Raw genomic sequence first — 25668 nt, forward strand, 5'->3', positions numbered from 1 at the left:
GTACTCAGCAATGAAATTAGTAACAGCTCTCAAGATTGTTGGTGTGGTTTTGATTGATTACAGGGAAAAGTACAACACGGTGACTTTGAAATTTCCAATATGCTAAAAAGCCATGAAAAGACCAGCACCTCTAAAATTTCAAATATCCTTCAAGGAGATCCCAAAAGGACTTAAGAAAAGCAGGTTGCTGGGAGGAAGGAAATGGATTCTGGGAAAAGACAAAAGGCACTTTCAAATTGACCTTGTTTTGCTAGAGAAAATGATGTGACTTGGCCTTTGTGACTCCTGAGGCATCTTTTCTGCTGTTCTGAGGTTGAACTGTATAGTAACTGGATTAGAAGTGTCAACTATGGGTTATCATCCAGCAACGAATTTCTTCTGGACCAAGAATACAAATGAATGGACTTCACTAATTCCACACACAATCCAAGGACTACAAGGGAGACTTCTACTGTCCTCGGTCTCCATTTACAGAGATGAACTTCAATCTTGATCTATCATCCATTCCTTGATCTTCGAAGTGGACAAACCACCTTTTCAAAATTCTGCATTATTATTCTGTAAGTTCTTTACCTTTAAATCTAATATCATAATTTCATAAAATTTCAAATGAGCGAAATATACTTGGGCTTGACCATGGAAGTGAACTTTCCCAATTTCCCACCTTCCTTTTCTGAGCAAGATTCTTCCATGCCAAACAACCCAACACAAAGCTCCATGCTATCTGGTTGCATGGTGCTCAAGAAACCTCTGGTGGAAGGACAATGTGTTTGATTTGATTTGATCTGATCTTTACTGACAACAACCCCAGGTAATATCTGTAAACACTCAGAAAGATTTCTGTCCTGTGGAGCCCTCTTCTCTACGGCAGGGGGCTGAAACCTTGGAATGTCCATTTCCCAGATGTTCTTACAAGTAAGACTCTGGTTGAATGAGAAGATGGAAAGCCATTGTGTTCTGGTGGTGGTTGCGAGCACACGTGCACATCAGTGGTGACAGATGTGATGTTCTTCGTGCAGCTCTCAAGCATCCCTTGATAGATAGGCGGATAGACAGATAGATGGATAGACTCAGCTCATTCTTGTTTTAAAGATTCTATTTATTTCTTTTAGAGAGAGATCGAGCATGCATGAGCCAGGGGAGGAGCAAAAGGAGAGGGAGAGAGAATCCCAAGCAGTCTTCTCAGGGAGGGTGGAGCCCAATGTGGGGCTCAATTCCATGATGCTGTGAACATGACCTGAGCCACAATCAAAAGTCGGACACTTAACCGACTGAGCCCCCAGGCGCTCCTGGCTCATTCATTTTAATTCTTGCTCAGCATTGTATCCTACTCAATCTCTATTTTAATTATCCATTCTACCTACATGTGAACATCTGGGCTTTTTCCATTTTTCTACTACATCCTTATACCCGTCACCACCGACACATGTGGAAGAATGTCTCTCTGGCACCAGAGTAGAGATGACAGTGCTGGGTCACACAGAGTCACCATATCTGCTTTCTCGGCCATACCAGAGTAGCTACAATTCCCATGCTCTCTAGCACTGCACGAAAGAGGGGGCCTGCAGCTCTCGTCCCTGTAGGTGTGTAAGTTTTTGCCCATCCAGATGACAGGTACCCCTTTGGTTTTTTACTTCTTTGGCATTTCCCTGATTACTAGCAAGGTGATCATCTTTTTTCTATCTATGACCCACACACCTATTTCTTCTGTGAATTTCCAATCCCTATCTTTCTTCATTCTCTTGTTTGGTGATTTGTTTTACTGATTTCTAAGAATTCAGCACATATTCCGGGTATTGATTCTTCCCCCCACATGTATGTTGCTAATATCTTCCCCTGATTTTTGCTTGTTTTCTTAACTTTGTTTATGGGGTTGTTGTCCATCTGGAATTTTTTTTTTTTTTAACACAATGTGTCCCAGATATCTTACTTATTTTCAGTATGAAAGGCCAGTTGTCCCAACACCAGTTATTGAACTTATCCATCTTTATTCTTGGAGAGTTGTAATTCCACCTCTGTAGTGATTAACTCCTGACATGATCTGGCCCCTACCTGCTTTTCCAACATCAATTCCTCCAACTGCCCAGGCTCGTTAAGTTGCCGACACGGTGATTATCTGTTCCTTGGACATGCTCAGCTTTCGCCAGCTTCTCATTGTGTTTACTATTCCTGCTGGCACACTTTGTCACATGGTTGAGCACTATCTGAGATGATCTTACTTGTTGGCTTGCATGCTTATGGTGTGTCTCCTTCAGAATATATGTAAATCTCATGAGCAGAACCATGAATTCTCTGCTTCTTTGTATTTTCCACTTTTAGGACAGTGCCTGGCACATAGTATACCCTCCATAAGTGTTTGTTGAATGAATTACCAAGCCCCCATCTAATTACTTGGAAGTTTGTCTAGGATATCGGTTAGAATGATCTCATTTTCATTTCAAATATGATCTGGGGCCCCCTGGCTGGCTCAGTAGATAGAACACTCTTGATCTTGGGGTTGTGAGTTCAAGCCCCATGTTGAGTGTAGAGGTTACTTAAAAAAATAAATCGTAAAAAAATAAAATAAAATATGATCTAGGGAAAAAAAAAACCCTAAAGATAAAATCAAAAGATTTGTAGGCCAAACTGGAAAATTTAGATGGGTGGCAGCAATCAAATTGATTCGGCTTGTCCCACATTTTTGGGCTTTGTAGCCACCTCTCTTAAATTGGAAGCGTGGTCTCTAGGCAATCAGGGTACAAATCCCAGTGGGTGGCAAGCCTACTAACTTTTGGTTCATTTTTCACGGGAATATTCATTTCAGAGTGGGAATGAGGGAGTGTAGAATATGGTGCACATATGGGCTCCAAGCAGATTTTTCTAATTGTTTAGCTTAGTTAAATGGGAGGAATTACAAGAAGTGAAGAGGTAAAGGATCTGTACTCGAGGAACTACAGAACACTCATGAAAGAAACTGAAGAAGACACAAGAAGATGGAAGACCATTCCATGCTCTTGGATCTGAAGAATAAACATTGTTAAAATGTCTATACTGCCTAGAGCTATCTATACTTTTAATGCCATTCTGATCAAAATTCCACCAGTATTTTTCAAAGAGCTGGAGCAAATAATCCTAAAATTTGTATGGAATCAGAAGAGACCCTGAATTGCTAAGGGAATGTTGAAAAACAAAAACAAAACTGGCGGCATCACGTTATCCGATTTCAAGCTTTACTACAAAGCTGTGATCACCAAGACAGCATGGTACTGGCATAAAAACAGACACATAGACCAGTGCAACAGAGTAGAGAGCTCAGATATGGACCCTCAACTCTATGGTCAACTAATCTTCGACAAAACAGGAAAAAATATACAGTGGAAAAAAGACAGTCTCTTCAATAAATGGTGTTGGGAAAACTGGACAGCTATATGTAGAAGAATGAAACTCGACCATTCTCTTACACCGTACACAAAGATAAACTCGAAATGGATAAAAGACCTCAACGTGAGACAGGAATCTCTCAGAATCCTAGAGGAGAACATAGGCAGTAACCTCTTCGATATCAGCCACAGCAACTTCTTTCAAGATATGTCTCCAAAGGCCAAGGAAACAAAAGCGAAAATGAACTTTTGGGACTTCATCAAGATCAAAAGCTTCTGCACAGCAAAGGAAACAGTCAACAAAACAAAGAGGCAACCCACGGAATGGGAGAAGATATTTGCACATGACAGTACAGACAAAAGGTTGATATCCAGGATCTATAAAGAATTCCTCAAACTCAACACACACAAAACAGATAATCATATCAAAAAATGGGCAGAAGATATGAACAGACACTTCTCCAATGAAGACATACAAATGGCTATCAGACACATGAAAAAATGCTCATCATCACTAGCCATCAGGGAGATTCAAATTAAAACCATATTGAGATACCACCTTACACCAGTTAGAATGGCAAAAATTAGCAAGACAGGAAACAACATGTGTTGGAGAGGATGTGGAGAAAGGGGAACCCTCTTACACTGTTGGTGGGAATGCAAGTTGGTGCAGCCACTTTGGAGAACAGTGTGGAGATTCCTTAAGAAATTAAAAATAGAGCTTCCCTATGACCCTGCAATTGCACTACTGGGTATTTATCCCAAAGATACAGATGTAGTGAAAAGAAAGGCCATCTGTATCCCAATGTTTATAGCAGCAATGGCCACGGTCGCCAAACTGTGGAAAGAACCAAGATGCCCTTCAACGGACGAATGGATAAGGAAGATGTGGTACATATACATGATGGAGTATTATGCCTCCATCAGAAAGGATGAATACCCAACTTTTGTAGCAACATGGACGGGACTGGAAGAGATTATGCTGAGCGAAATAAGTCAAGCAGAGAGAGTCAAGTATCATATGGTTTCACTTATTTGTGGAGCATAACAAATAACATGGAAGACATGGGGAGATGGAGAGAAGGGAGTTGAGGGAAATTGGAAGGGGAGGTGAACCATGAGAGTCTATGGACTCCGAAAAACAACCTGAAGGTTTTGAAGGGGCGGGGGGTGGGAAGTTGGGGGAACCAGGTGGTGGGTGATAGGGAGGGCACGTATTGTATGGAGCACTGGGTGTGGTGCAAAAACAATGAATACTGTTATGCTGAAAATAAAAAAAAAAAAAAGTGAAGATAGATCACCACGGGGGAGAGAAAGAAAGAGCTGAAACTGACACAGGTGCAGCAGAACATTCTGGTAAATGGGGGGATTTCTGAAAACTATTTATAGGAAGGTCCTCGACCTCGTGCTGGAACACAGTAAGCTTCCTTATACCTTCAGTCATTACTTTAAGGGCAGGCGCTTGGGAATTTTCTTAAAGTTGTTGCAGGAGCTGTCCAGACATTTTTAATCAGGAAAAGCGTAAAAAAAGATCTTTAAACGTTTGTGATCTTTCCCATAATCAATGTATGCTGTAAAAGTTTCATTTAAAGTGAGACTACATATCTGAGAACGAGGATTACTCCATTGTAAAATTCAAAATATTACAGCTGTGGCAGGAGAGCTCCTTGTAAGAAAGAAACGAATCCAAGAAAAGAAACTATGTTGATTTTTAGTCCTGGAAAATTAAACTTCTAAATGTATGATTCCTAATACCCAAAGCCACTAAGAAACCATTAAAGAGCAGCTCTGTAAGTTTCATACTCTTGATCATCTTAATGTGAGTTTTCAAGTATTTAAGGAATGATGACAAATTCATTTTCCAGGTAATGTTTAAGAAATTGAATTGTAATTGTAAATTGTAATGTAATTCTTTCCCCCCTCAGTTTTATTGAGATACAATTGTCTTAGGCACTGTATAAATTTAAGGTATACGGCATCATGATTTGACATACATACATATGTATATACACACACATATATATAATGAAATGATTACAATAGTAAGTTAGTAAACATCCATTATTCTCACATATGGATACAAAAAAAAAAGGATTTTTTTGGGGGGTGCCTGGGTGGCTCAGTGGGTTAAGCCACTGCCTTTGGCTCAGGTCATGATCCCAGGGTTCTGGGATCGAGCCCTGCATCAGGCTCTCTGCTCAGCGGGGAGCCTACTCTCTCTCTCTCTCTCTCTCTCTATGCCTGCCTCTCTGCCTACTTGTGATCTCTGTCTGTCAAATAAATAAATAAAATCTTTAAAAAAATTTTTTTTAAAAATATTTTTTTTTCCCTGGTGGTAAGAACTCTTAGGGTCTACTCTCTTACCACCTCTCATATCTACTATACAGCAGTGTTAGCCATAGTCGTCATGGTGTACGTTTCATCCCCAGAACTTGTTTTAGAACTTATTTTATAACTATATTATAACTGGAAGGTTGTACCTTTTAACCACCTTCCTCCAATTTCCCCCATCTCTGGTAACAACAAATCTGATCTCTTTGAGTTTTTGTTCTTGTTGTTGCTGTTTTTTTCTCTTAGAGTTCACATATAAGTGAAATTATATAGCATTTGTCTTTCTCTTCTTATACACTGAGCATAATGCCCTCAGGTTCTGTCCATGTTGTTGCAAATGACAGGACTTTCTCCTCTTTAATGGCTGAATAATATTTCTGTATATATGTATATATATATACCATATCTTTATCCATTCGTCTGTTGATAGAAGTGTGTTATTCTGATTAAATGAATAGTCTATACATTTTTATAGACTTATTTATATCATATATGTATACAAATTATGGAAGCAGCCCAAGTGTCCATTGACAGATGAATGGATAAAGGAGATGTGGTATGTATACACACACACACACACACACACACACACTGGAATATTATGCAGCCATCGAAACATGAAATCTTGCCTTTTGCAATGAAGTGGATGCAGAGATCATGGGGGAAGAGAGAAAAAATGAAACGGGACAGAACCAGAGAGGGAGACAAACTGAGGGTTTCTGGAGTGTAAGCGGGTGGAGGGGGTGGCTGGGTGATGGACATTAGGGACAGTATGTGCTACAGTGAACGCTGTGAATTGTGTAAGACTGATGAATCACAGACCTATACCCCTGAAACAAATAGTACATTCTGTGTTAATAAAAAATAATAAATCTTTAAAAAATAAAAGCAAAAAAAATGTAGGGCCAAAGACTCTTTTCAAATCAAAATTCTTTCAGATTTTTGTTTTTAAAAAGTTAAACAATATAAAGTAATGAAACTTGTATGAAGACTTATATAAGGCACTAAGTGTAAGGTCATTGGAATCCTACTCCCTGGACATAGTAGATGTTAAGTTTGGCAAGCCCATCCAACCACTTGGCGTTGAAGTGGCTTTTAGCTCATTCCTCTAGTCTAAAACATTTCTTTTCGGGAAATCATGAACGTTTTATTTAAAATTATTATTTTCCTATCGCTATTTAAATGTTTGTTTCTATAAATAATGTCATATAGTTTCCCTGATCTGAATGAGAATATAAATTTTCTGCTACAGTTTTTCCCACATCTATACTGTCTTACTGAGAACAAAGATCATATTTCCAACTTGACTTTTTAACAACCAATAGTGTCTAGCCAGTGTTCTTCAGACATTTGTTTAATAATAGTACAAATGAGTTTTCTACCTCATATAATATCATTTGAGATGCTTTTCATACGCCAGTTAACTCAGGTCATATGTAAGGTGTGTTCTAGAAATACATATGGGCTTTTGTTGGTACGATGTGATTTTTGGGGTGAATGTTCTGCTAACTTATCTGACGCAGCTAGGGGAAAAAATGTTAAGAAATGAAAGACTCATCTCCCGAAGGGGAAATGGTAAGCCACCTCTGGCAGATCAGATAAAAAACAAAACAGAACAAAACGAAACAAAACTCCGCTAGCATGATGTGAAGGTCTGAAAGGCAGAGCTGGTATGGCTGAACTGTACAGAGATGTCACCTGTGACTTCATCTGCTCCAACACGCTCCACTCTTCTGCGCTGACTAGAACAGTTTTCTCTTTCAGCTCACCCACGGCTGGGATGGACACACAGCTCACATACGCACACCCCTGCACACACACATACACACACACATCCCTCTTCAGCTCTGACATTTAATGATACCCTCTCTGAACATCTATCCCTGAAAACACACAAGTCACCCTCCAGGCGGGGACAGGAGCCCTCCTTCTGCACACCTAAAGCCTTCTTCACACTCTGCTTTTACAGCACTTGTCCTGGGCTACCGCAGCCAGGCACTGATGCTCTCGTCCACTGGACTTGCATGTCACAAGGTCAGAGACTATGTCTGTCTTGTTCACAGGCATCCTTGGCAATCAGTAATGCTGCGCTCCCAAATTCCATTCGCTAGTCTGTTCCTGCTGATTCTTCCTTCCAAAGCCCTCTCAAATCCGTTTCTTTCCATACCTGTTGCCATTTCCCTAGTTGGGACCACCATTTCTTTAGCCTCAGGTTCTGCAACAGCCTCCTGACTGGTGTCCCCTCCCCCAGGTTTGCCACTTACAGATTCATTCTCTGTCCGGAAGCCAGAGTTGTCACGCTACCCTAACCTCGCTAGCGTCATCCCTTCATTCCCAAGCACCGTGATTTCCTTTGAGCTCCTTGAATTCCTCAGACTTTCTCTCAGCTCTAGACTTTCTCCCACTTGGAATAATTACCTGGCCTCCAAAGTCTCGGCCATAGTTACAGCTGGGGAACGGACAAGTCTCAACATGGCTTCTGTGTCACCTTCAGATGGGCAGGAACACAGCAGGCTTCTGTTTAGTGCCCAACAATTTATTTGCTTCAAGAAGTAATGAAAACCTCTCAGCATGGGAATCTCAGGAAGCAGATTAAATGACATAAATCTCTTCAATACGACCTCAAAGCAATGCTTTTCAGTACAGGATATGATTGGGTTTCAGGATGAAGGCTGTATAAACTTGCCTCCCAATAACGCTTGCAAATGTATTTACATGAACTCGCCTCATATGCTTGCATTCTCCGGAAGATGTAGTAAAAAGGATCCCAACCATTCATTTAACAAAATGGTTCATTTGTTTGGTTTAAAAAAAAAAAAAAAAGCATCACCATTCCCAATGGCACATAAAATAAGCATTTCAGAATTCAAATGGTCTGTGTCTGCAGCGTATCCTCATGGAAGATTAACACTCAGGATGGAACTGTTCTCTGGGAGATCTTAAATCCTATTCCAAATGAGTAGACTCAAGCCATAAGGTGGGCAGAGGCAAAAATTTACTCCTTCCAAAGATAAATGCAGATTTATGAATGTGCACCGTCTCTGCGCACAGCCTGCTCATCAATCCCGTGATGTCACTGCTCAGTTCATCCCATGCAGGGGACTACTCCTCCCACTTCCTCAATCTCCCAACCCTCTCCCACCACCTTCTCACACTCAGCTGGTAACCTTGCTTCTTATTTCATGGAGAAAATGCAAGACATGAGAAAAGGCCATTTTCCTCCTCCTGTCTCCTGACCCACCAACCTCTCTCACTGGTGCCCTCACTGTGCCAGGTCCTGTCCCTGAGGAAGAGCTGCCCCCTGAGCCCCTCCATTTGTGTGAGAGCTGCACACACCCTTTCCCATCTTCTCAGGACTTTATTCCTATAGGTTCCCTTCTCTTTCAGTCACCATTGCTTCCCTCTCAATGGGATGAGCCTAGTGGACTGCAAACACGCTGAAGTAGATTCTCCTTGACTATGTTCCTCTGCTCCCATGTATAGTAAAGTTCTTGGTCCTTGCTGTCCCCATCCGTCCTCTCTTTCTCTCTTGAAAACACCACTGCAACCATTTTTGTTTATCAGCAGTACTTTCCCATTGCCAAGCAAATGTGCCCATTTCTGTCCTCCCTCCACAAGACTTGCCTCAGTGGTTTCATGACTTCTCCCTCAAAGGTCCTCCTTCTCAGTGCTTCTTACACATCCTCCTCCATTCTTCAACATTTCTCCAAATGTCAGGCCTATCTCATTCTCTTCTCCTGGCTCTGCTTTGCTTCCCCCTTCTCTCACCATACTCCCCAAGGTGTGGTCCTGAATATCATCCACACACTCATGACTTCCAAATGTCAGTATCCAAGCCTCTGGCTTGAGCTCCAACTTTACCGATCTACCTTCTCACATGACTTCAGCTGGATGTCTAATAAGCAGCTCAAATTTCACATGTCTGGATTTGACTCTTAGTATATTTTTCTAAGACTTGCTCCTTCCATATTGTTCCCAGTCTCTGTCCCATTCCTCCACTACTCAGGTCAAAATTCTTTCTTCCACACCTTTCATCTGTTCCATAATGAAATTCTACCACTTGCACTTTCAAATGAACCCCAGATCCTACCATATTTCAACCCTAACTGCTATCACCCAACCCTAACCATACTTCTCTGTCAGTGGACAATGGGAAGAGTCTAGTCTCCTTGCTTGTCGACAGTCTGTTAAACTGAGCCTTGGAACAATATAATTCAAATTATCTTACTTGTCTACTCAAAACCACCAGTGGTTGCCCATCACTCCATGAATAAAATCCAAAACTTTGACCATGGCCTTTAAGGTACCTGCCTATATACTTGGCTCTCTGGCCTCATTTTCTCTCACTCTTTCCCTGACTTACTTCAATCTAGTCCAGTAGCCTCCTGGTTACTCTAGGACACGCTCATCTCTAGATTTCAACAATAACTTCACTACAAGCTGGACCACTACCCAACCTTCAATATTGCTTCATTCCTTCCTTCACTTAATTTAGGTCCTTTCTCAAATATGCCACCTCCTCAATAAAACTCTAACCACCTGTGATAAGCAAAATAACAGCCCCCCAAATGTTTACACTAATCACCCCAAACCTGTGAATATTATAGGTGGCGTGGCAAAGGGAAATTAAGGTTTCTAACCAGCTGACCTTAAGATAAAGAGGTTATCCAGGTGGGACAATTGTCATAACAAGGATACTTTCTTTTTTTTTTTAAGATTTTATTTATTTATCTTTGAGAGACAGATTGAGAGCGCAAGAGCTTGAATAGGGGCGGGGTGCAGAGGGAGAAGCAGACTCCCCGCTGAGCAGGGAACCCAATGTGGAACTCCATCCCAGGACCCTGGGATCATGACCTGAGTTGAAAGCAGAGGCTTAACCAACAGAGCTCCCCAGGCATTCATAACAAGGATCCTTTAGAGTGAACGATGGAGGCAGGAAAGGAGGGCAAGAGACACGGCAGGGGGAGAATGACTCAGCCTGACATTGCTGGTTTTGGAAAATGTGGGAGGGCCATGAACCAAGGAATGTGGGCAACCTTGGAAACTGGAAAAATCAAGGGAATAGTTTCTTCCCTTCGAGCCTCCAGCAGAAATACAACCCCGCCAACACCTTGATTTTAGTTCAATCAGATCTATTTTCAATTTGGCCTCCAAAACTGTAAGTTAATCAGTTCGTGTTGTTTAAAGTCACTAAGTGTGTGATAATTTGTTACAGCAGCACCAGGAACATAACAGCCACCCAATCTAAAATAAATACATGGGTGCAGACACACACACACTCATTGTTCCCTTCCTCTTACCTTCCTTTTTCTCAGTTTGTCACTGGCTATGCCCTGTAAACCCTACAAGAGTATGAAGGCCTTGAACTCTGTTCAGAACTGTTTAGAATAGCATCTGCTTGTATAAAGTTCCTAACACTCCTCTGGTCACCGAAATTCGATTTTGTTTGCCAACATGAAGCTTTACTTTCAACTCAATTGCTGTCTTTAGATAATGTTTTCATAAGTAAGGTGGGTTAAAATTTACTAAAAGGTGCTTTGAGGAGATAAAGACATTATGATTGAATAGCACGACCCCCAAGGAGCCCGATTGAAAGGATGAAGGGTATTCAGTCTTCCCAGACAATATTTGTGGTAGAGAATGGAGTCCAAATGGGTCAGGTTAAGGACTGATTTTTGGTATAAAGTTTTGCTCATATCTTTGTATCTGCTGACAGAAACACCTTCATTTCCTTGCCATGTATCTGCTCTCTACCATACGTGTGAGGGTTGGGACTGTAGTCCCAAAGAACCATTTCAGTGTCCCCAAAATATGACCTACAAAATATGTCCAATAGGGATAAAATAAAAACCAGTTTTAATCACATTTTTTCCAAAGACAATTGCTTTTATTGCATTTCCTATCTAGTATTCTTTTAAAGGTTATAGATACTATTTTATTAGGTGTGGGTTAAAAAAAAGTGTGAAATAAGTTAGCATGGTTTGCTTTGGCCTACCAAATGCGAGGAGAAGTAGTATATGTCAAATCTAGGCAGAAGCTTTCACAGACAATGTACAGTTTTCTATTTGCCTTTACAGTTGAGGTGCTCTTGAAAGCACACGTCAATAAGGAAACTCCATGGGCCTGCATCCTTGGGTGACTTGAATAAGCAAGTCCTTACCAACTCATCAAACATTCAACGTGAAAAAAAAAAAAAAATAAAATAAAAAAAAAAAAAAAAAAACATTCAACGTGTGTGATTCAACCAGTGTGTGATGGTTAATTTTATGTGTCAACTTGACTGGCTCAAGGTATTTGACTGAACGTTATTTCTGGAGATGTCTGTGAGGGTGTTCCAAGATGAAATTAGCATTTGAATTGATAGGATCTGTACAGTGGTTTGCCCCCATGCACAGCCCCTTCTTGTAAAAGGCTCTAGAAACTGTCATGGCAGACCATCAAGTCTATATTCCCATTGATTCAGGGACAATCGAAAATGAACACAGGCAATACTTATGCATCTTCTTATTTTTACACATGTAATTGTTACTGGAAAAAAGCTGGTCTTCAATATTCGGAAACATAGTAGCCATACAAAAACTGAATTTTTAACTACACTACCATCCATACCAAATCTTCACAACCCTTCGGTGAACTCGGTAACTTCATTTAGAAATGTTTGTGTGTTAATTTTTACCATTATTTTTCCTGATCATAAATAAATACCTGATCATGGTTTTGAAAATTAGGCTAAGAAGTGCATTTTTTAAAAAAGAAGAAGAAAAATCCAATTTTAATCACACATCTCAAAGACAGCCTCTCATCACATATCCCTTCTTGTGCTCTTCTACAGATCTAGATAAAGTTTTGAATTTTATGTTTTTCCCTTAACATTAAACAAAACCATTTGCCCATAGTGATTAGGCCATAATTTGCTTGACTGCCCACATTGAGGATATTTGGGAACATCACTTTTTTACTGTTTATACCTCCTTTCTTCTAAAAAAGGATTGGCAACAACTTCAGAATTAACATGTACAACGTATCTCCCATTGGGAATGCAGAAAGAAAGAAGCCAGAAGTACCAGAAAATCATGGCTGGGAGAGAAGATGTTCTGGATGGTTGAGGATGTGGGTCCAGGGAGAGCAGGGACATGTATGTATACGTAACACACATTTGAGATATACCCAGTCCTTCGACATATTTTGCTGAAGACGTAAGTTGTGTAAGCAGTGCGGCAAGCTGGAGACATCTGGGCAAGTCACAGGGAATGACAACCGAGACACATGAGAAATGGAGCCAGAAGCTGATTAGAGGGAGTTGGCTTCACTCTTTGTCAACACCGTGCACGGATACGGGGCTCTTTGGACACAACAGGTGACGTTCGAACTCACACATCTAAGCTGGTCACCTTCTACATCCAAGTGCTTTTTTCAGCTTTCAGAAGAATTTTACAATTTCCTACCTTTTTCCCAGAATGCTGCATGGGCTCTGCTTACTAAGACCCTGGCAGCCTGTTCCATAGCACAGACCTCTAGTTTCTTGAAAGAACTTTGCAGATTAGGCAACAGGCGCCTAATGCTCATACTGTTCAGCTTGCTGTGGAGCACGTCTGTTTCCCATTTCTAGTTAGAGTTTCAAGGACTTCCTTTTTCTAATTGCTTCCTTGGCCACTGTGCGCTATAGGGACCACTGCCTCCTCCCTTTTCGTATCAGGACTCAGTTATATTCTGTTGCGTGGAAGTGTAAGCCATTTGGGAGAAGCTTAGGGACGTTGATGGCATCTGTCCGGGCAGCGTGTCAGGCATGGTAGCTGTCGTGAGTTGCTCCCAGAATAAGCGAGCCATCCAGCTAACCCACCCTCCATGATTCAGGGGGGTCAGCAGTGCATATATATGTATCTATATATTTTTCTGATTAGCAGCCCTTATACTAATGTTGCATTATGAATTCTTCACAGAGCTGGTCCTATCTGGGCTGCCTCCCCCGTCCCTTTTTCCACTTTCAGCTGAACTTCCCAAAGCCTAGATTTCTGCTGTCCATGAGTTCTGTCACATTCGTGTTATTTCCTCTGTCATTTGCTTGATAGCTCTGACCTACATTTTTTCTTCTCTTTGTTCCTGAACAAAACCTGCTTTCTTTCTGAGGAAGTTGGAAAAAGCAAGACTTATGCGACCAATATGTTTCCCAACCCTCACATGAGAAAAAGGGCACACCCAATATTATCAAAAAGCAACCCTTGTACCAGTCACGGCACCAGATGCTTTAAGCTGCTTCTTATTGTGGGCTCACTTAACACAAAATAAAACAGACCCCCAACACAAAGGCTTCCGGTCCTCAAGCTAAAACACAACTCTAAGAAAAATCTTACCATTTCAGAGCTTTGAAATATCCTAACCAAACTGTCTTCCATTTTCGGGTTTCGTTTTGTTGTTGTTGTTTTAAACACAGAGATGCTAAATTAAGGCCAGGCAAATTCTGGTACTTTTTCTCAGATGACTTCCAAATCTCAGTGGCCCCGCCCACCTCTTCCTGTTCATTCTTAATGTGGGTCCCTAATTGCCAGTGGTTCCCAGCTGTCTTGCCTCACCATTATTTTTAGTGTTATGATGATTATCGTCATTAATTAGCACATGCCATTATCTGTCTCCTCCAAATGTTTCATTTGTGTATTTAAAATAATCGGATATTTGCACACTATGCCTTTGCTACTATTGTTGCAATATGCCTTTCATCATTCCAAAGATGAGGCTCTATTCATTCCGTCTCATCCCTCCCTCCTTTAGCAGGAGGGCTGTAATATCGCAGTTTTATTTACTCCACATACGGGTTTGGGAAATATAGGAAAAAGATGAAATGAACCTTGGAGCAGATTTAGAAAGGAAAGGCATGAATGTGGCAGATGTGATGTTTTAAATTGTTTAAGACACGGGGCACAGTTTAGACAGTTCCCGAGGCAAAAGTGAAAGAAATCAGTTTGGTGAAGGGGGAATTTTATTCTAGTGAAGTAAGAGAGAAAGACCGAAGGGAGATGAGAGAAGTGGTTTTTGTTTTTTTTTTGCAACCATTTGATTTTGTACAGAGCAGGAAAATTATCTACTCTTTGCACCTCCCCCACTGCCATATGCTTCCCTAAGGTTTCCTTCCTCCCTACTTGAAAGGACCACAGATTTTAATAGTATTCATGCATTTGAAGTGCTGGGCTACTCCTAGCCTCCCCGTTTTTCATTTACACTGAGAAGTAATTTTTAAAATCCAGCTTACATGATAAGGTTAAAATAAAATAAATGATCACTTAATGAAAAAAATCGAACTAAATGGAAGTTTTAAAAAGAAAGAAAGGCAGTTGACCTTACAGTTGAAGTTCAAGATCACAACCAGATTCGCAGACTAAATTATAGGCCAGTCTCCTTCAATGCCTAGGTTGAGAGAGTGTGTTAGGCTACCACCGTGAACACTAAATTGTAGACGCCCCAGGGGCCTGAACAAGTTGAAACAAAGTCATTAAAAGGTCAAATTTACTTGAATTCACATGTAATAGGAAAGCCAGACAGAGAAAAGATGGGGAAGTTACAGCTATATTTTTAGAGGAATATTTGAAATGTAATACGTATTTGTGCCTGAGTCAGCGTGCTCTCTTGTGTGAACATCAGATGTGGGTGTTAGCACTCAAAGCCACTACACTTTGTCAAGCAGAGAGATTTTCTTCCTCTTTTGGGAAAACCATACATGGCAGCCAAGCAGCAGAGATTAAAATAGGAGGCCGTTGATCAAGGACACTGAGGGGCCACAGCATGCTATGAGGAGCTGCGACAAACCAGGGACATAGACAACCCATCATTCCCATCAAGACAAAGCCTCCTTCTAAGACCTCTGCTCTCCACAGCTCTCAACACCAACTTCTTTTCCCTTCCAGATCTTCCCTGGATGATCATTTTAATTGGACTTTGTGAGGGTAATTGGGGGCTGAGGGAAAGGAGGTGGGGAAGGCAGGGTAAGCAGTGCGTCAACTCCAGAGACTCTGACCCTGAATTGGCGCCCTATTAGGACCTGTCCTCTCCCACTCCGGGAAGGAAGGCCGGGCAAAGAGGCAGGCTCTGTTGCCGGCAGACCTTTTTTGCAACACTGCGTCTACTGCTTACTAAGGTCTTGGGGGCAACATTTGTGAAACACCTTTGATATCAGTTTCCTTATTCATAAAATGCGTGTTATGGATTAGAAATAAGGTGTATAAGAGGCTGTTACATAGTAGGTGATCAATAAACGTCAAGCGTGTGGTGACATTGACTGCCAGACCCGGAGTCAGCAACACCTGTGTTTCTGCCTTTCATCTTTGGTTCCAAGATCACCCTGTGCCCAAAGAATAGGGACTTGAACTGTGAAGAGCTATACTGACTCCCACTGCCCCTCCTCTCTCCCCCAGCTTCGCAGCAAATGGCAGTCACTGACAGTTCCATTGTCTGGAGCGCCTGGATAAAGAAATAGGTAGAAATGATGTGTCGAGAGCTAATTCCCACTCAGTAGCCAAGAGGGAGCCCCGAGGTCCCCAGATTCCTTTTGCCCTCCATTCCCAGGCCATTCCCAACAGCAACCGAGGTTCCTGGGCCCACAGTACCCCCTGATGGCTAACAGGGGAAACTTTCTTTCCTCAAAGATTCTTCTCAGTGGGACTCCCCCAAGTGGTCACACAGCTCACTGCTTTGTTCATTCCACCAAGGACCATTCATTTCTCACAAACGTGTGACTTCCTCTGCCTTGCTTTTTTCTCTTCATTTTTGCTCAATTATTTCAGAAACATCTATCTCCCTCCCTGTTTCTTCCCCTTATTTTGTTCCACTTACGAATCCTCAGATCACTACAGTTATGGTTGCTAAGTATAATAGTAGGATGAAGTCATCTGTCTATCAAAAAAACAAAAAACAAAAAACAAAAAACCTCCATTCATTTAGAAGCCAAATAAGACGGAGTGTAGAACCAGCAGCATTAATCTCTAGAACACTTAGAGTTACCCAGATGTCTTCCTCAGAACTTGCACAGAAGGGATGCCATTCACCCCTGGTTCTTTCCCCAAGTAACACTCACCGTTTCTCGACATTCTTATCATTTTTCTATTTATTTAATTGTTAAAACAGTGCAGGTTTGTTCCCTACTATTTCACTACAAACATAGTTCAGCTACAATAAGGGTTAAGTGCATTCCTGTGGGCTGTTCTGGAAACCAAAGCAAAATCCTGCAGCATTATTTCTCCATGGGAAAGTGAATTTAGATCCCCAAAAAGTTGCTCTAGAAGGAACTTTTGGAAAATCTACCTATTGTAATTTAACATTGGACTTTCTTTTGGTTGGGAGTGTTCAGTTTTTAAAAATTCATATTGATGTCTTTATTCTCTGGTTTTCATCTGTTCAACGATGACATCTACTGGGATTAGTACTTAGAAAGGTATTCAGATGTGACCTATCTGGGCAGACACCAGTTCTTCTTTTATCAAAGGAAAAATATACTAACCAGATTCTGATTTGGTATGTTATAGGAATGTTCTAGCAGGTTATAAAACTCATGTCCATGATACAGATTGCTTCTTGGTAGAAATACAAGAATATATCTTAAAATATAAACACTTACTTCCCTTAACTTAAATTCAAATAATACCATTGACTTATGTCTTTATTTATCCAAGCTTGGGTTTTAGAGACTTTTAAAAATACAAATGGTTTTGATATGGATTATTTAAAAAGCCATTAATTTTATGCTTAATCTTGATTTAGAAAATTTATTCTCAAACTAGAGGTAGGTCAGTAATCAGAAGCATTTAAAATCCCAATTAAACAACTAGTTAAAAGATATCTTTTACAAATTAACATCAAGTGGCTTAATTTTTCTAATTTCTAATATATTTAAAAGTAAAAGCTTATAAAAATTGGGACAGAGTAACTGAGTTACTTAATAAAATGGGAAATGAGTTATTGTGACTATATATAGATACATGTGAAAAACACAATTTGAGAATGTTTTTTTGAATATTTTCTTAATTTGGGCATAATTCAAGGTAAGCCTTGCATAGGATTTTTTTTTCTTTGAAATGGTTTCCGTATTGATAGAATCAAAATTATTTAATTTTTTAAAATAGAAAGTTGCAAACTGGATAAAGTAACAGGTAAATACCATCCATCCAATTTCATAAAATGCTGTGAAAATGGATTTTCTACATACATTCTAATTGCACACTAATGTAACAATGATGAAGAATGATGTCATAAAAATACTTGTGTGGTACAAAAGGTATTTTAAATGATCATCAAAGAACATTATTTGAGTTCACATTTTTATGAAAAGAGATATTTGGTTTCTGATAATGTATACCTTTGGAATTCATAAAGTTTTAGAGGTACAAATTAAAACATTCAGTGTTAATGTTTTTGAAAGCATGACGGTAAAATTATTTTCTCAGGACCCAAAGAGAAAACACCAGAGGAAACCTAACCAGCCTGAATTGGTTAAAATGTATTTTCCCTTTAATTAAATAAGAAACATCTGTCTAGGGATTTTGAAAATGGATGTAATCCATCCACACTCTGCCTGTACTAGTTTGCATCCAATATCCAATATTTTGAAAGAAAATTCCTTCTTTCTGTAAAGAATTAAACAGCAACATGGAGCGATGTCTGGGTCTATAGCAGCTGAGTCTTGCCTCCAGAATTTGGGCACTGGAAATGCTAAGGATCTGTCTTTTCCTGGATTTGTCCTTGGGAAGCAACCAAACTCTCTCCGTAATCACGGTTAAGGTGGAACATATGTATTTCTTCAAAGCATCCACTGAAAATGCTCATCTTGGGACAGTAAGGAAACAGAAGTTACTAGGACACATCCAAATATTCAAGGTCAAAGCACCAAGGTTCCCTCTCTGGGGTTCACGGGACATTTTCCTTGCCTTCATTCACTAAGCTGATTTCTCTAGGGACCTGAACAGCCCACAACACAAGACTTATCAGACAGGCCAAATGAGTACAACCAAAGTGGGGAGTTAAGTCCAGGATGGCTCTGGTTCTTTGAAACCAGGACACAACGTTGAGAATGACAAATATCACTTACTGGTGTTGTCAAACGGTATCTGCTTGCACTGCGCAGACCCCTCGGCGGGCCACGGACAGTAATAGACGGCTCCCCCTTCCACGATGTCTGGCTGGCTGGTGTTGGCTTTGGGCGCCCCCACCAAGACACTCGCTCTGCGAAAGGGTTAGAGAAAAATCACTCCTTGGGAATCATAAAAGTGGGATCCGATGCAGTCTCCGTAGCGGGCGTGCTCACTGAGACTAGGGTGGGGGTCGGGGGGCAGAAACGTATTTATGATGGAGACCGACTGTCAAACTTGATTTCCTGTTGCAAACCTACGGGCATCTGAAACCTGGTTTGAAGAGGGTGCAGATAGTCCTAATTCTTCTCTAGGTGGAGCTATGTATGCAGTGAGATGGAGATGAGAGAAGAGGGGAAAAAATAGCAAAGGACAGAGCCCAGCTGCTTGTAGCAGACAGCACTTGCGCCAGACACTTAATTGTTACTGGCTATGCAAAAACAGACCGTGTTGTGGTCCGTTGTTTTAACAAGCTTGAGTTTGTTCGGTCCCGGTCCCGTTTTCCCCTTTGTAGGATGCTGGAGTCTTTGCTCTAGTCCTGGGAGCTCCCCAGGGCTTGCGTTTTCTATGCAAGTGGCATGTCTCTACTTAAAAGTTCCCAAGGCACATCTAGCATGGAAGGGGGACAAGAGGCGGGGGGAGCCTGACGGGACCCCAAGTGCGCAACGGGATGGAATCTCAGGAATCTCCTTCCATCGGGCTGCGGGGACGGCCACCCGTCCCCCGGCAGACGGGCAGGGACCCAACCTGTGTCCGGATTCGTCCCCGCGCGCGAACTCCCGGCGCTGGGCGACTTACGTGCGAGCGGCAGGTATATGGAAGTCCACCGCGTAGCCGAAGTAGCTGCCCTCGGGGCCGCTGTACACCGTGAGCTTGTCCACGTCTAAGTTGAACGCCTGCGAGGCGGGCGTCCACAGCACGCCCAGCGCGGCGGAGAAGCACCAGAGGGGCGCGAGCGGAGGCGCCAGCCTGCCCCGGGGACCGCGGCGGGCCCCGGCAGACATCGCCCTCCGCCCCGGCGGGTGCTCAACGGGGAGCGGGAGCCCAAGACTCCGGCCCGGCTCCTTCGGGGGGGCGGCGGGGGGCGGTCCCCAGATGCCCGCGTCCTGGGTCGGGGCGCGCTGCACGTCCGCGGTGACAGCCCCCGGCGCTCCTCCGCGCGTCCGCTGCGGTCCGCTCCTCGCCTGCTCCGCGGCCCGCTCAGGGGCTGGCGGAGGGGATGCCCCCCTCCTCTGGCAGCGGGAGGGGGCCCGGCGCGCTCACGGCGCCTCCTAGCGGCGAATCCGCGGGCTGCGGGCGGGAGCCCGGGAGACTCCCCTCCGCCCAAGCCCCTGCTGGAGGCCGGCGCCAGGAGCCTGCTTCGGCCGCCTGACTATCCACTGCAGTCGCACCTCATGGACGATCTGAATCCCGCACATCCCACTTCAGCCCATTGGTTTTGGGAGCTGTGCCCCCCGCCTGGGACGAGAGTCTGCTCTAGTTTCTCCTAAACGGAAGAATGCGAAAGCGCACCCCACCACGAGGCAAGAAAAAGCCGGGCTCCTAGCATCACCTCTGCAGCCTGATGACCCCTCAGGGTCCACGCGCGCGTCTGTCTGTGGCTGAGAGCTTAAATCCAACGATGCTCTCTTCCACCCCCACCCGACCCCCCAGCAGGGGTAACGGGTAAACAAAACCTTTCTGTAGGTCTTTCTCAAAGGCTCCGGGGGCGGGGGAGCGGGAGGAGGGCATGTGAATTCCTTGGTCCCAAATCTTCCATGGCTCCTTGTAATTGTGATGAAGAGAAACAAAGTTAGAAATGTTCGAATTAAAGATTTACCCTCAGCTCCCCTACGGAAGTCCAAATTTCAGTTCCACTTCAAGGGTACTAATGATCTCTTTCTGTGTCTTCTGCCTGGGGGAATGAAGAATGAAGAATGAGAAGGATGAAGAAGAATGGTGTAGAGCCTCACATCCCATGCTTTTACGGGGAAACAGGGCTAATGCGTGAACAAGCAATTAAGTAAGGGTTAGCCTTGGGGTAGGGGCCCATTGGAGCTAAATAGCAAAGGAGTGTAGAGACAGGAAAGGTAAGCAATTTCCGAAGTATTTTAAGGCGAGTTGGTGGCAGATGTAGACTTGGGCTGGAACTGGAATAGGAGGCTTAGACTTAGGCATTATGGGCGGAAACACTGAGGGAAAGTATCACTGACACCAGGCTGAGAGGCAAGGGTTGTATAAGGGCTAGAATAAAAGAGTGGGTCAGGGAGTGGCAGGAAATAGGGATGGATCTCCCGAGACAGAGGATCTTAGTAACAAGATCATTTATTGAGGCTGAGAAAGCCAGTTCTAGAACAGAGGCATGAGGCACCCACAGGGATTGAAAACATTTGCTGGCAAGGAGGTGGGTGGGGGGGAGGTGCAGGGAGCGGTTGTTAGAAGCAAGGGAAAAGCCAAGAAGCTATCCCCCAGATGCACTGGCTGACGCGGACCTTGACCTGATTCACAGAAAGTAGGAGAGCTAAAGCCACCACATCAATGAGAAGGGAAAAGGTCAGGGAATTAATGGCAGTATGAAAGTGCCGGGGGCGTCCAAGGTGAGTGTCCAAGGTATCCAGTTAGAAGAGAATACAAACAGTAGCCATGGGCAAGGAGAGGATGGGAGGCCTGCCCTGAGTCAGATGCTGGCCTTGTTGAGTCTGAGTTGAGTCTGGCAGCCCCAGAGGCTCTGGAAGCATAAATTTCCGGCAGTGGTCAGTCTGGCGGGGCAGATTTGGGAGTCTGTCCACAGGAAAACTCTAAGCCCACTGAAAAGCTGGACTTTCTCATGTCTCTCACATCAGACCTCACTTGGTAGATTGATTTGAATTTTATGTCTTTATCTTTGCTGATCCCTGTAAAAATAGTAAGAAATCAATAAGCTATTGGATTACCTGGCAAGTCATCGCATCTGGATCATTGCCTAACTGGATAGTCCTTTCCCAGATAAGGACTTAAGAGTAGATGGTAGAAAAAACTTTTTTTTTTCTCAGTCCAAAAGTCCATTTGTGTTGTGTTGGACATGGAGTCTGGGACTCTGGTTAGGTTACAATGTTAATAACAGTGATGTTCCCTGTAGTAAATTTCAATGAGTAATTCATGTGAAACATACACATGGGTGCATTCAGAGCTGTTGCTGATATTGGGACTAAGGGATAACCTCAACTCCGCAGCTTGCTGACACTGGCATGTTGAAATTTGGAAATTTGTCATACTGCAGGGCAGTCTTAGGTAGGAGAAGAATGCCTAAATAGGTAGAAAGTAGTAATATTGTCTTAGACATGTGCCTGGCCCCCATACCAACTTACTGGGCGGAAGTCGCTATATGGTATTAAATGCTTTGACTTGGATAGGGCAGCACATCACCAGGGTATCCCCTTTTGTACTCCCTTGCGTTGCAATATTTCCGGTGTATTCTTTATCCTTTAATTCAAAATAGAGTCAATAGAGTAGAATTCTACTTACCGCCACACAATTGGGTACCTGTACTGCTCTTCTTTTCTAATACATACTTGTTCTTAACTTACACAGTAAGCTTATATTCCTAATGGCATCCTTTCCACCCCACAGATGAGTGCATTTAGGTTTGGAGAAATGCAATACTATCCATATGTATAGAGCAAAGAAATGGTATAATATGAACCCAGGACTGTCGGATATCAAAACCGGTTCCTCATGCTATGAGGTCTGTAAGAACATTTTTTAAAAGTTATGATAATAATGTGAAGTCACCTTTCTAGAATTAGTAAGCTATGCTGGGCTGACCCTTTGGGCACCCCTGTGAGTAGTGATTGAGAGGTGGCATTCTCCAAGAGGTCTTGAAACAAGGTTTGGTGGTACCCTGGTATTGAAAGAGTGGAGGGAAAGCAAACTAACTTGAAGCTCTTTGACCTCCCTGGGAGGCCAGAAGCCTGAGAGAGTAGTAAATCTCTGAAGAAGCCAGGCGGAAAAAGAAAAGAAAAGAAAAAAAAAAAAAAACCTGCAGTAATTACAGGGACAGAATAGGTCTTAATAGGTGTCTTGTACATTTCACTCTTCTGACACATGGGAACCATGCCAATCAGTAAGGCCTGGGGTGCTGTCAAAGAAACACATGGACAGTGACAGGTCTCACGCTGAATGAGAAGTTTGACATTTTAAAGATCTACTAACACTGATTTATTTGTCAGAAAAGCAAGCCTGGGAATTGTTTATCATGCATGTGAGTTTGTGTGTATGTTTAATACTGGGAAAGGTATACATCGTTGTTTCCCTAAAAAGAAAAGAACCCAAAGGTCAAAGATGGAACAGATTTGGCCCAAACTCTCCAAAAATAAATAAGTAAAAAGCATTACAGGAAAAAATGATCTCTGGGTTGCAGCCATGTACTGAATACTTAAAAATAGAGATGCTGTAACATTTAACCATTAGTGCGTACTTTCTAACAGAAGACCAAATACATTCTTTACTTAATAACCAAGTGTTGTTCCTACTATGTTTAAACCTATTTCTTTATATGATATAATGTGACCCTGCCTTCAAATCAAGAGGTAGGAAAATCCAACATGATTACTTCATTCGTACAACCACATCTTCAGTATGTTAATTAAACCATTTACAAAACAAGCCAATGTAAAAAACAGTGTGTTCTTGGAGGTTCCAATGGCTTTAAAGATGAATGCACCAAAAAAATTAAAGGCAGTTTTTCAATTTCATCTCATATTTTAGGTAATTGACATGATCTTGGGATTTTCTTTTTTTTTTTAATTTTTTTTTCAGCGTAACAGTATTCATTGTTTTTGCACAACACCCAGTGCTCCATGCAATATGTGCCCTCCCTACTACCCACCACCTGGTTCCCCCAACCTCCCACCCCTGCCCCTTCAAAACCCTCAGGTTGTTTTTCAGAGTCCATAGTCTCTTATGGTTCGCCTACCCTTCCAATTTTTTTTTTATAAACATATAATGTATTTTTATCCCCAGGGGTACAGGTCTATGAATCGCCAGGTTTACACACTTCACAGCACTCACGATAGCACATACCCTCCCCAATGTCCATAACCCCCTCCCCCTCTCCCAACCCCACCTCCCCCCAGCAACCCCCAGTTTGTTTTCTGAATTTAAGAGTCATTTATGGTTTGTCTCCCTCCCAATCCCATCTTGTTTCATTTATTCTTCTCCTATCCCCCTAACCCCCCATGTTGCATCTCCACGTCCTCATATCAGGGAGATCATATGATAGTTGTCTTTCTCCGATTGACTTATTTCACTAAGCATGATACCCTCTAGTTCCATCCACGTCGTCACAAATGGCAAGATTTCATTTCTTTTGATGGCTGCATAGTATTCCATTGTGTATATACACCACCTCTTCTTTATCCATTCATCTGTTTTTTGAGTGCTTTCAACCAGACTCCAAGTTAATGCTGGTCCCCAGACGCAGGGCACTCTCGTATTGGGGTATTACTTTCCAAACGGTCACCTCTGGTGGCTCCCTCCCCCTTTTGTTTATCTTCCGATATCAGTCCGACACTCCCAGTCGGCTTTACCTGCCACTGGCGTCTTCTGCTCCTGTAGAGATCCAGACGTGTATAATTCTGATCTCAGGCTGATTTCATGGGTGGTCGGAGTTCTTTGGTAGGTAATCAGCTCACTTTAGGGTACAGGTTGAAACGGTGCCTCCTCCTACTTCCCCGTCATCTTGACTCCTCCATTCATCTGTTGATGGACATCTAGGTTCTTTCCATAGTTTGGCTATTTTCTTTTTTTTTTTTAAGATTTTATTTATTTATTTGACAGAGAGAGATCACAAGTAGGCAGAGAGGAAGGCAGAGAGAGAGAGAGAGGGAAGCAGGCTCCCTGCTGAGCAGAGAGCCCGATGTAGGGCTTGATCCCAGGACCCTGAGATCACGCCCTGAGCCACCTAGGCGCCCCATCTTGGGATTTTCTTTTGCTTAACTATGTTCAGTTTTTCTGCATTATTAGAACGCATTATTGATTACTAGAAGCCTGTCAGTTCAACTTAAGGCAAACTTTTAAATCCATCAAGTATTTCTGCGAACATAAGCTTATGTCTGCAAAGTTTCTATTCTGGTACCTGGAGGGTGACTCTCACTAAAGAAAAATTATTATTATTATTATTTGCCTTTTTGATAATTTCGTTTGTAATTCTCTTTTGCGGTTTCCCTTCAGGATCTTACTAGGTATTTTTGAGTTACAAGTGCTGTAGCCGTGACGTGGCCCGCGTGTCGGCGGATGTTGAAGCACGGCCAACAGTTAGTCTAGCTGCAGGAAAATTCCCACTAGTCAAAAACAGACTCTGACTTGCTCTCTTTTTAGAATGAGCCCTTTAAATACAGCTCTGCTTTAAACAAAAATAAAAATAAATAAAGTCTTCCTCCAAAGGGAAGGTAACTAAGGAAAATAACGCTCTTTCAAACCCTTGACATTTGGGGGTAAACCTTCCCGAGAAGCAAATCCGCAGGGAGACCTGAATGTATACTCAGGATCTTGAATGATGTACAGATTTCAGTTAGGGCCAGCTTGCTCCAGAATCCTGAAGAACCTACACGTGTTGGCTGGGTTGGTGAGGTGGGCCTTTGACATAACTATTGGCCAAAGTGACTGAAGCGAATTTCCAGGCTGGGGGAGGAGGGGAGGAGAGGGTTTGGGGAGTGGACTCACAACATTTTAGCCATTAGGTTCCCCAGAGAATGCCAGATATAAGCTTATGCCTGAAGTGCCAAATTAGGCCGTAGGGATATATTCAGGAGGCTTATTATTATCATCATTAAATTTCAGTAAGGTTAAACCTTCACCTGGTTCAGGGCAGTACCATGCTAGTCTTTGGGAAAGAAGGTCACTTAAAATGG

General features: G+C 42.5%; 1 protein-coding gene across 1 annotated transcript in view; it reads right to left on the minus strand.

Moving 5' to 3' along the window:
• The window catches only part of ITGA8 (integrin subunit alpha 8), a 173754-nt gene extending 153735 nt beyond the window's left edge, over nucleotides 1-20019 (minus strand). The window contains exons 1-2 of the mRNA XM_046013396.1: nucleotides 19598-20019; nucleotides 18760-18893 (exon numbers count right to left, since the gene is read on the minus strand). Coding sequence (XP_045869352.1) covers nucleotides 18760-18893; nucleotides 19598-19803 — 340 coding nt within the window. The 5' untranslated portion in view covers nucleotides 19804-20019. The remainder of the gene's footprint in view (nucleotides 1-18759; nucleotides 18894-19597) is intronic.
• Nucleotides 20020-25668: the final 5649 nt, after the last annotated feature.

This window comes from Meles meles, chromosome 7 (genome assembly GCF_922984935.1).
Source record: "Meles meles chromosome 7, mMelMel3.1 paternal haplotype, whole genome shotgun sequence".
Classification (NCBI taxonomy): domain Eukaryota; kingdom Metazoa; phylum Chordata; class Mammalia; order Carnivora; family Mustelidae; genus Meles; species Meles meles.